Source organism: Enoplosus armatus, chromosome 3 (genome assembly GCF_043641665.1).
Source record: "Enoplosus armatus isolate fEnoArm2 chromosome 3, fEnoArm2.hap1, whole genome shotgun sequence".
NCBI classification, from domain to species: Eukaryota; Metazoa; Chordata; class Actinopteri; order Centrarchiformes; family Enoplosidae; genus Enoplosus; species Enoplosus armatus.
Window position 1 is genome coordinate 27,498,238 of NC_092182.1, and position 12,555 is coordinate 27,510,792.

A 12,555-nucleotide genomic window follows, 5' to 3' on the forward strand; every position below is an offset into this window, starting at 1 on the left:
GAAGTAACTTCAGGCCTCAGCTGACACGCTAACACTTTAACTTCTTGTATAATTTATAGATCTGGAGCAATCAGCTCCTGTGGAGTCAGAGCCAGACGCTGATACAAAGCACGTTACAATGAAATGTCCACATGCAATTTGTACGACCTGCAAAGAGCCATGTGCAAATGAGCAAACACGCAGTCGGGCAATCAAGCAGGCACACATAAACAAGTTGCCATTCGTACACACACTCAAATACTGTACACACACAATCAAAGACAGATGGAGCGCTGGCAGAGTGACATTTCTGATTATCTCTCTCTGGGCCGTGGGGTGTATTTTTAGACATAGTGAATATAGCAATTTAGTCATCAGCCATTCCTCAAGGCTGCTGTATGTTTCAGTGTGTGTTTCTCATCTGCACGACAGACTGTGAAATACGAGGACCAACAGAAAGTAAAGAGATCAAGAGAAACAGAGAAAGAGGCTGATGGTCTGTAAGGAAGTAGAGCAAGAGAACCATCTCAAACCACATCTGTACAGCTGAGAGGAATGTGTAATATTTACACTCTGGCCATGAAAGTTATTATGTTACCTAGAGGGGAGTGAATGTGCTGGTTTGGGCCACAGATGGACAGTACCTGGCACCCCGAGGCACAGCGTTTAACTAGTGTGCACCTGGAACATGAACTCTGTCCTGCCTGTTTCTGCTGTGTTCTGTTCGGGGTCCTGGAGGCCCCAGGGCTCAAAACATAGAACGTGTATTATATTATCGGATCATTTATTAATGCATTAGTGTGTTCGTCACTTTAAGGTGGCAGCTGGTGGTGCTGATTTAATGACTTTATATTGTAGCCAATAAGCCAATCACAACCAAAAGACCTGCACAGTGTGAAACCAACCAACCGTGTCTTTGCTTTGCGCTGGTTTTTGGCGACTTATGTTTCATTGCTATTTGCTATTTGCTTTATTGTTTTGTATGATTTGACGGAGGCGTTTTATTTCTGTTTTATAATCATTATTCGAGAATTTCCCCCCAGAAACAGTTTTATCTTAACCGATAATAATATATAATAGTTTATTTGTTGATTATATTTTGTATTATTAATATGAACCTGCAAAGTAATTAAAGGTATTAAATGTATGTAGTGGATACACCACCAATATTCACTTCTGAAATGTAGTGGAGTAAAAGTATAAAGTAGCAGAAAATGCAAAAAACAAGTGCCTCAAAATAGTACTTAAGTTTACTTTCCACCACGGCACAATTCCTCTGTTAGGGATTCTGCTGTCAAACCGGGACAAATACAATGGATTTTCATCTGTTCTACTGTATATCTGTAATTGATGTTGACAGAACCTCTTCTGCAGTTAAACTGCCCCTCCCAAATCCCAAATACCTCTATTTGGATTTCAGTTATTGGAGTTTTCTATCAGTTTGTTCATACATTTTCTAATTGGCGTGTAATTGGCCCCAAACAACCAAAAGTAATATCACCTTCATCAACTCTGCAAACCCAGTTTGTGGCAAAAGGAGGGGTTTCCACTGCAATGCTCCACTTTTCTACATGTTGGGTTTTAAAAGAACGTATATAATGGGGAAAAAAAATCAATTGATTCTGCATTTAATGTCATTTTGTACACATACAGTGGTGGGATCTGTGGGACCTCAAACAGTAAAGAAATCAAGCAGATTTCAACAAAACATGAAGGTGAAACAGCTTTGCAGCCCGACCTCATCAAACACTTTCTTTAGCCGAGCCAGTGGGAATCACACACACAGTGGGAAGCTCGGCATCACTGAGGCACCAAGCAGGGACTTTGCTGCACGTAGAAATGACATCTGCAGCTCTTTGGTCCAGGACACAACGGCTTGGCCCACATGGAGACTTCCTAGCTGTCTAAATGTAGACTGCTGTGTGCTGTGTTAGTCACTGAGGAAGCCAAGCCTTTTTTTCCATCATGACTAGTTGACTGACATTGAACTTAATTGACTTATTATACAGTATATGTTGTTTTTTTGTAACATATTTGAATGGCTATTACAATTTGATTTATAATGGTTGTTTATATTTTCCAAGGTCCATTCATTATTAGTTCAAAGAGTCCATTAGTTACCAATCAAATATCACTATCAAATATTACTGTGAAATCAATGAGCCTAATGAAACATGGGGAGACAATATGTGAGATGTAAATACATGCAGCATTTCTGACAGAGGACCTGTCGGTGCATTTTTCAGTGGTCATTTTGGCAGGTTTTCTACAAAGCTAAAATATCAGTCAAAGGTCAAAAGGTCACATGTGCTGGAAGACACTGATCATCTGTAAGACACCTTAACTAACCAGCAACTTTTTTAATATTTAACTGTTTGTAAATGCAGCTCTGACATTATTGGACTGAAAGCTAAAACCAGCAGCAGCAGCAGCAGACGTTCAGCTGGATCACCAAATATATAGCATATAATATATAACATGTTTCACATAGTACAGACAGCCAGGCATTTAACCAGTGAGAATTTTGAATTTTTACACCCCCCCCGCCCCCCTCTCTTTTTTTTTTTGCAGCCCAACCTCATTACAAATCCTCTCTTTAGCCGTGCCACACAGGCAGCGGGACTCTGCACCATAGGAATGAGATTTGCAGCTCTTTGGTCCAGGACACAACAGCTTGGCCGACATGGTAATATTCTACCTGATTTATCTGTCGGTCTCTCTGACTCGCTCCTTTGATCCATCTGTCTCTATTTATCTTCCATGAGGGGTAGTGCAAGCATGGTTGAAGTCTTTGACATACAGATAGATAGGTTGAGTCTTGGATAGATGTTATATTTCACCGCTATAGTCAGATTCTACTCTTTCACCTGAGACTTAGATTTAAGATTAAAGTCAGCTTCTGTTATAAATCTGTCAGATTATATGTTATATGTTAAAAACAATGTAGCACCATCAGACCACGGCAAATTCCTTGTAATGTATGTTACTGGGCAATAAATAGTTTCTGATTCTGATTCTGTTCTTTATAAAAGGTTAATTAAAATGTGTGTTTGCTAAAGGTATCAGCTGTAATAACTGGCATAGTGTTCTTTACACAAATGATGAAGGCGGAGAATTAAAAAGGGAGTCAAAGAGCTAAGATCACATTCAGACATGGTTGTTCTTTCTGCCTGTTCTTCAGTAGACGTGTCTCTTTGGAAAATGAAGGACAAAACATGTGAAGAATCCTGAGAATCCCCCTGCAGCTGCCTCCTCTTCCCTCCTCTCCCTTTCTTTGTCTCTCTTTCTTCCCTTGTGATTCATACACTCTCACACACACACACACACACACACACACACATAAACACACTCTAGCCACAACTTCCTGCCCCTCCACATACCTGTCTCTCACACCATGCCATACCTCTGTCAGCCACAGCACACCACAAAGATAAGAGAGGACACACTCTGCGACCTGTCTGCCAACTAAGACTTTACTTCATACCTTTCTTTAGTCAGGAGCATTCAAAATGATTAGAGCTGAAATGATTAGTTGATTAATCGATTAGTGAATTAAAAGAAAATGAATCAGCAACTTTTTTCATATCCAATCAATCATTTTGTTTTTCTCAAAGCACAAAGCACATCCATTCTCTGGCTCTGCCGTCTCCAATGTGAGCATTTCTCCCCTTCTCTGGTTTGTATCACTGTAAAGTGAATATATTTGGGGTTAGCACTGTTGGTCAGACAAATCCAGCAATAAGAAGATGTCACATTGGGCCCTGGGAACTTGTCACAGGGGGTTTTCACTATTTTCTCACGCTTTGAATAAATGATTAACGGGTTAATCATAAAAATAAACAGATGAATCATACAAAAAGTTAGTTGCAGAAATGATACTCCCGAGTAACTTTGAATGTATTAAATAAGCAGTTTAGTATTCAGGTTAGTCAGACTCTTTTCAACAATGCTGATAACTCCAGTAAACGTGTGGCTACGTATTTGCTCAGGAAGGGACGGTGTCCATCAGTTAGTCCGTCTGTCCGTCCAAAGCTTTGTTCTACAGCGAGACAGCTCAGCCACTGCTGTCCAAACAGCCATAAAAGTTGGTATAAATATTCATGACAACATGTTTCAATGGGTACTTAGTTAGATTTAGAGAAACCTCGTGAGTTAAAATGACCATGATAGTTAGAATGACTGTGGTCATGGCTGGTGGTCTGATGCTGTCTTGGGTGGACAGTCGCTTCTATTTACCACCAACATCAGGCCAAAAATACATAAGAAATACATGTAACGTGTAACGTGTAACAGATTCAGCGAAGTTTGCCGTCCCCACAACTGTTATTGCTGATTGTGCTTTTGGTCACAGTATTCATGCAGGACGTGTCAAGGCTACCACCTCATGTTCCAACATGAAGGATACAATCTGCGTCACCATCTCCCTGATGTTGATGCACACACACACATCCCATCACACAAACACACATTCCTCCTTCCATGCACACACACACACACACCTGAACCAAAACATACTGTTGTTTTTCTCATCACTCCCGATCCGTCATCCCTCTGAGTCTCGCAGCGTACATCTTTAACAGACAATAAGACAGAAAAAGACAAAGGAAGGACAGAGGAAAGGAGGAGAGACATGAAAGAGAAACAATCTGTCCCAGGCTAATGAAAGGAGCGGGACGGTAAAAGTAAAGGTTTAATACATCAATCAGAGCGTTGCTTAATGAGGAGAAAGAAGAGGACGGGGAAGGAGAAGAAGGGGGAACAAGTGAAGTAGACTTGGCTTTACTTTTCTTTCATCTCATTAAAAACGTATTAAACCTGAAGCAGTGTACTCCAGCTAAATATATCAGGAACAGCACCTTTTGATAAAGCCAAACACGTCAGGGAAAAGAGCTACATGTGTTCTCTTGTGCAGATGAGATCCTTTTCGCATTTAACGTTTAACTTGGAGGACAGTGAAGACGCATGATCAAACGCTGACAGCGTGTGACGCTAATCCGTCTTCTGAGTGCAGTCTTGTTGCAGGGAAAATGATTCAACAGCTACATGTAGTCTTCCTTTCCCAAACGTTCTTCTCTTTAACCGTAGTTTCATCTAAAACTGTCTGTTTAAACCAGGGTTGTTCTTCACAGAAACACATCACTTTCACTGTCTTTCAGCCTTCTAACGAGGAAGTAACGTCCTGTGAATCACAGCTGAGTTGACAACAGTGAGGAGCTCTGATTCATTACAGTCAGTTCACTTTTAAGACTGAACAATTATCTGTCCAAACAGTTGAAGATTGTTACTATAATAATTATAATATTTAGTTACAACCAAAGTATACTCTGAAAAGTCTAATTCACTTAATTTATTCTTGTGCCCATTTAAGTATGAAGAAAGACTGGAATACTAAGTATTGTTAATTGACTTATTTACTTATTACTTACCTAATATTACTAATGATGGAAGTTCAAAAACTATTCAAGCACAAAACATTTTACACTTCAGTGAAAGTCATGTACTCGAGAAAGTGAAAGAACATGAAAAAGCCAAGTGTGATAATGTGTAAGTGTGTTAAATAAAAACATTCATGGAACTAAAGGCGAAGTGAGGAAACAGCACAGGAAATTACAACTGATCATAAAACAGCGAGAGATGAGTTTGGAACGGCGTTTAGCAGGACTGACTCAGATATCATCACCCAAAGACACATTTTCAGTCATGAACACACACCAACACAGACAACCAAACAGTACACTGCCAGGAAGACGTATGTCCGTCCGTCACTACACCAGAAATCGCTTCCATTGGGGGAGCCAAAGGAACTATAAATGGGAATTGATGCTCCCAGGCTTCTACTTCACACTTTCCTGCAGGGGAGGAAGACCCGATGTGGCAATGTGACGCACCAGGGGGACTCCCCGTCTCATTGTGTTACGTCTGCCTTCATCTGACAGTTGGGTAGCCTGACATTTACAGTAGCTCTGTGTGTGTGTGCATGGGTGTGTGTCTTGGAGGACTGGCTGTGTGTGGTTTGGTGTGTTTGGGAAGCAGAGGTGTGTGTATATGTGTGTATACGGTCGGTGTGGGTGTTTTTGCAGGTGCATTTTTGTGGTACGTGTGTGTGTAGAAGGTGCAAAAGGGAATACTGTATTTGCATATGGGAGTTTGACAATGTGTGTTTCAAGCAAATGCCACATGACAACGAAAACTGAATTTTCCTGTCTTATCTGATCCAGATAAAGTTTTCAGTTTACACAAAGGAAAGGAAAGCACTGCGTAGCTCCAGCTATAACAACTATTACTGTCGCCTTTCAGCTGTCAGATTAGTGCCCCCACACGCCTAATAAGAGTTTGGAAAAGTTTTTCCACTGAAGCTTTGAACAGGACTCACAGGCTCCTGCAGTAATGAACCCGATTCAACTCAAAGGACTGGAAACATTTCAGGCAGTAAGGGGACGGAAGGAGAAAAACAAACAAACAAAAAAGCCACCAAATTTTCAGTCACAAGGATTTGACAACGAAGGGTGTTTAGCAGTATGTGACCTTTTTCCTGCTCTCATATTGATATCTGTCGTCCCACTTCGATTGTACTTGTTTTTTAATTAAGTCTGTCACTGAGAGAGATTATATGCTTTCCTTGATCCCCCCACCACAAACAATCTTCTAATCAATTCATGTCTTTGGTGCTCGAATGTATCCCACATCAGTTGTAACAGAATGTCCTTAACTCCACACAAACTGTAAGAAGAACTTCTGTACACTCTGAGATATCAATGATTTACCAAACATCGGTTTTCAAATGTATACATCATTCATGTTGCCATTACTGGTGATGTTATTGTCAGCATCATTTGCCGTTATAACCCTCTAACATATGTAGTGAGCACTATTTTCACAGGTTGAGACGGTAATAATTAATAATTAAAGTAAAACATATTAACGACATTAGCAGTTTAATATCCTCTACGACACCTTTTACTGTGTTCAGGTCAGATTTCCCTCAAGCTTTAAGACCAGTGTTGGGAAAACTGCATTACAGAGTAATATGTTACAGATATGTGATTACTTGTAAGCAATTTCAGTTACAAGAAGTTGGAGGCGACTCGTCCTCCGACCCCCAGGTCTCCGCCCATGTACAGAAGATTCAAAGTGTGTTTGTGGAGGCTTTAGAGTTGTTGGGAGGCTCCTTTGATGGAGCTCTAACAGCTAATGGAGCTAATTATTTCTGCTATGGAGTAAGAAGTAAAGTAATGCAAAAACTATTTCTATGTAATATGTGATATTTATGATATTTTTTTAAGTAACTTGCTGACTACTATTACATACAGCACAAAACAAAAAAGACAGAAATGCCACAAGCACGACCAACCTGCATGGATAGAGGACACATGGACAGATGCATGGACAGGCGCATGGACAGAGGCATGGACAGACACATGGACAGGCGCATGGACAGATGCATGGACAGAGGCATGGACAGATGCATGGACAGAGGCATGGACAGACGCATGGACAGGTGCATGGACAGAGGCATGGGCAGACACATGGACAGAGGCATGGACAGGCGCATGGACAGACGCATGGACAGATGCATGGACAGGTGCATGGGCAGACACATGGACAGGCGCATGGACAGATGCATGGATAGAGGCATGGACAGGCGCATGGGCAGACACATGGGCAGACACATGGACAGGCGCATGGACAGATGCATGGATAGAGGCATGGACAGGTGCATGGGCAGACACATGGACAGGCGCATGGACAGATGCATGGACAGATGCATGGACAGGTGCATGGGCAGACACATGGGCAGACACATGGACAGATGCATGGACAGGTGCATGGGCAGATGCATGGACAGAGGCATGGACAGGCGCATGGACAGATGCATGGACAGATGCATGGGCAGACACATGGACAGAGGCATGGACAGGTGCATGGGCAGATGCATGGACAGAGGCATGGACAGAGGCATGGACAGATGCATGGACAGAGGCATGGACAGAGGCATGGACAGATGCATGGACAGAGGCATGGACAGATGCATGGACAGAGGCATGGACAGAGGCATGGACAGATGCATGGACAGAGGCATGGACAGAGGCATGGACAGATGCATGGACAGAGGCATGGACAGAGGCATGGACAGGCGCATGGACAGACACATGGACAGACACATGGACAGGCGCATGGACAGACACATGGACAGAGGTATGGACAGACGCATGGACAGGCGCATGGGCAGACACATGGACAGGCGCATGGACAGATGCATGGACAGAGGCATGGACAGATGCATGGACAGGCGCATGGACAGATGCATGGACAGAGGCATGGGCAGACACATGGACAGGCGCATGGACAGATGCATGGACAGAGGCATGGACAGATGCATGGACAGAGGCATGGACAGAGGCATGGACAGACTCGTGAACAGGCCGTGAACTTTGTTCCTCTTTGCTGCAGAAAGCAACAAGATTTAGTGGACCTGTGCTCTCAGTTTAGAAGACATATATAGAAGAAGACATATAGGCGACCAACCTCTCATGTTAAAAAAGCTACATGTGCCATCTTCATCTCAGTTATTCATGCTACGAGGTGCTCTAGAGATCCTAAAGAGCTGTTTGTAGCAGCACAATCCAGTATATGAATAATAGTCACGTGTTGATGGCCAGGAATTGGAATCATTATCATTTTGTCCATTCATCCTTGTAGGTAGTCGTCAAGTAAAAATATAGTAAATATATCTTATTTACAGTAGCACATCACTTTATCTCTGAAAATTCACTTTGTGTTTTTTAACTGAAACAGAAAGGACACTCCGCAGGTTTGATGCCAACGTGAGGAGGACAGGAGACTAAAGTTAACATCCTGCTCTTCATCTTCTCCTTCATCAACGTGTCTTTGTTCCTAAACGATCAGCATCACAGACCTCGAACTGCATCGCAGCACAATAACAGCAAATCACACACACACACACACACACACACACACGCACACACACACACACACACACACAGTCCGACACTTTGCCCGCTAACATCCGCCTCTCGATCAACAAAGATGCTCCAGCTGTGTGTGTGTGTGTGTGTGTGTGTGTGTGTGTGTTTTGTTACGTTACATATTTGTGTGTCTCAGAGAGATTTTTTTGTGTGTGAGAGGCAACTTTGTCTGTGTCGTGTGTGTTTGTTGTGTACGTTGTTGTGTATGTTGAACGAGTGAGTGTGTGAGACGGAGAGAGAGAGAGAGAGAGAGAGAGCTTATCCTTCTTTACAAACGGTAACCAGCTGTGTTGACAGAAGATGCTGATTCTCCATTCTGTTTCCTCCATCCTTCTCTTTCTGTTTAGCCCCCACTACCACACACACACCACACACACACACACACCACACACACACACACACACCACACACACACCACACACACACACACCACACACACACACACACACACACACACACACCACACACACACACACACACACACACACACACCACACACACACACACACCACACACACCACACACACACACACACACCACACACACACACACACACACACACACACACCACACACACACACCACACACACATCACACACACACACACACCACACACACACACCACACACACACCACACACACACACCACACACAAACACACCACACACACACACACTACACACACACACCACACGCACACACACACCAAGACTTACAGGCAATGAATCTTGTCAGTTTTAATAAATAGTTACATCTTTCAAGCTGCTGACATGGCAGAGCGAAGCAGATCAGAGAGAGAGAGTGAAAGGGTGAGAGAGAGAGTGTAGAGAGAGAGAGAGAGAGCGAGAGAGAGAGAGAGAGAGTGAAAGGGTGAGAGAGAGAGTGTAGAGAGAGTGAGAGTAGAGAGAGAGAGTGAAAGGGTGAGAGAGAGAGGGGTGAGAGAGTAGAGAGAGCGAGAGAGAGAGAGAGAGCAAGAGAGAGAGAGAGAGAGAGAGAGAGAGTGAAAGGGTGAGAGAGAGAGAGCGAGAGAGAGAGAGAGAGTAGAGAGAGTGAAAGGGTGAGAGAGAGAGAGAGCGAGAGAGAGAGAGAGAGAGTGAAAGGGTGAGAGAGAGAGTGTAGAGAGAGTGAGAGTAGAGAGAGAGAGTGAAAGGGTGAGAGAGAGAGAGGGGTGAGAGAGTAGAGAGAGCGAGAGAGAGAGAGAGAGCAAGAGAGAGAGAGAGAGAGAGAGAGAGAGTGAAAGGGTGAGAGAGAGAGAGCGAGAGAGAGAGAGAGAGTAGAGAGAGTGAAAGGGTGAGAGAGAGAGAGAGAGCAAGAGAGAGTAGAGAGAGAGAGAGTGAAAGGGTGAGAGAGCGAGAGAGAGAGAGAGAGTAGAGAGAGAGAGAGTGAAAGGGTGAGAGAGAGAGAGAGAGTAGAGAGAGAGAGAGTGAAAGGGTGAGAGAGAGAGAGAGAGAGTGAAAGGGTGAGAGAGAGAGAGAGAGAGAGAGAGAGGGAGGGTGAGAGAGAGAGAGAGCGAGAGAGAGTAGAGGGAGAGAGAGGGAGGGTGAGAGAGAGAGAGCGAGAGAGAGTAGAGAGAGAGAGAGGGAGAGAGAGGGAGGGTGAGAGAGAGAGAGAGAGAGAGAGAGAGAGGGAGAGTAGAGAGAGAGAGAGAGAGAGGGTGAGAGAGAGAGAGAGAGAGAGAGAGAGAGGGAGAGTAGAGAGAGAGAGAGAGAGGGTGGTGGGGCGGGGGACGTCGTCCTGCTGAACAATATCAAATCAAAGTGAACGCTGACTTGTCTCTGCGCTGTTCAGACGAGAGGAAGACGTGTGTGGAGGCCAGTAGTTTGGATGCAGTGCTTTGTGTGGTAACGTGTGTGTGTGTGTGTGTGTGTGTGTGTGTGTGTGTGTGTGTGTGTGTGAGAGTAGCAGATAGAGAGAGAATGAATGATCGATGGCAAGAACGCTACACGCATGTATTGTACGTGATCGGGCCGTATCATGTATTCAAGTTTCCATCCAAATCTAATGCAAATTTTAATAAAATTTCCAGAAAAATGGCAAAAAGAAAATGTGAATTAACATGTTTTCATTCACTACTACATGCACTACACTACACTACTGCACATCGAGGCACTAATGCTCTGATGCCATTAAGCCATTGTTTTCATGAATATGACATTTCTGCATTAGTGTGAGGAAGTTGCAGCCTCCACACAGGTCTGATGTTTTCGCGTCTCCAGTGGATGTTTAAGTTTCATGCTGCATGTAGAAGTTTTATTACACTGTTTCCTGTTTGCAGCATTTTGCTTTTATCGATACATCAACTTTTCCACCTCAGCCGAGCTTAAAAACCTTTTGAAATTTCAAATAACACACAAACAGGCGTGTGGAAACCCACTAAGTTACTGTGTTCGTATTGTTTCATTTACTTTGTGATACAGAGTGAAGGTGGGAAGTATTTCACGACTGAATGTGAGACTTTTCCAGGCAGCTGTCTCTGTGTTTACTTTGTATCAGGGACTGTGATGGAGAGCAGAGGTCTTGATCAGCAGGTTTTCAGTCGAGAACAAAACTGAGCCTTTTTTCTACTTGCTTCATGTTTTCTTCACAATCTCCACGTAAGAAAACACAAGCAGCCTTAGCTGACCAATCACAGTTCCTGGGGCACCGGTGGAGTATCCCCGTAGCCGACATAGTCCTCGCGTGTAGTTACATTTTCGAGCGGGCTCGTGTCAGCTACAGCAAAGCTTCAGGGCGTACACACCGAGCCGCTGAAGGTATGACGTGAGCCCGCGGGACAGAAGTCTAAAAGAAGCTTCAGGCCTGGAGGGTGAGGACGTTTTGTCTGGTCATCACTTCTTTCAGCAGCTGTTTGAGGGCAAAGATGAGATTTAGTTTTAGGTTAAGGGTGAGGGAATACGTTATATCAATGAGGGTCCTCACAAATATAGCAGGAGAAAAGGTGCGTGTTTAGTTGACGCAAGCAGGCCATGGCCTGGCTGAGTTACCATGGTGACCAGTTGGCTGTGTTTTTGAATGCCCTGTGGCTGGGCGCACTCCTGGACTTCTGTCTGTCTGTCTACCTGTCTGTCTGTCTGTCTGTCTGTCTCGTTCTCTCTCTCACACACACACACAAATGTAGACACACACACACACACACACACACACATAATAGAGCATCTCTTCTGCTCAGAGCAAAGCAGCTTGAGGAAATGAGATTTGTTCCGGAGGGCAAGACAGAGTGACGGAGAGAGAGAGAGACAGTCAACACCACGTGTATTATCTCTGTCTGTCTGTCTGTCTGTCTGTCTCTCTGTCTGTCTCTCTCTCTGTCTGTCTGTCTCTCTCTCTCTCTGTCTGTCTCTCTCTCTGTGTCTCTCTGTCTGTCTGTCTCTCTCTCTCTGTCTGTCTCTCTGTCTGTCTCTCTGTCTGTCTGTCTGTCTCTCTCTCTCTGTGTCTCTCTCTCTGTCTGTCTCTCTGTCTGTCTCTCTCTCTGTCTGTCTCTCTGTCTCTCTCTCTGTCTGTCTCTCTCTCTCCTCTGTGTGTCTCTTTCATTCTGTACATGTCTGCCTCTCCTTGTCTCACTCTCTGTCTGTCTCTCTCTCTGTCTGTC

The 12,555-nt window shown here is 43.9% G+C and overlaps 1 protein-coding gene across 1 annotated transcript; it reads right to left on the bottom strand.

Annotated features, from left to right (window-relative positions):
* Positions 1–3,366: 3,366 nt before the first annotated feature.
* LOC139283363 (uncharacterized) lies at positions 3,367–8,512 on the bottom strand. Its single transcript, XM_070903361.1, has 3 exons — positions 8,506–8,512; positions 7,331–8,424; positions 3,367–3,384 (listed from the first exon to the last, which is right to left on the bottom strand). Exons 1-3 carry the CDS (start codon positions 8,510–8,512, stop codon positions 3,367–3,369), a joined length of 1,119 nt encoding a protein of 372 aa, XP_070759462.1.
* Between the last annotated feature and the right edge of the window lie 4,043 nt (positions 8,513–12,555).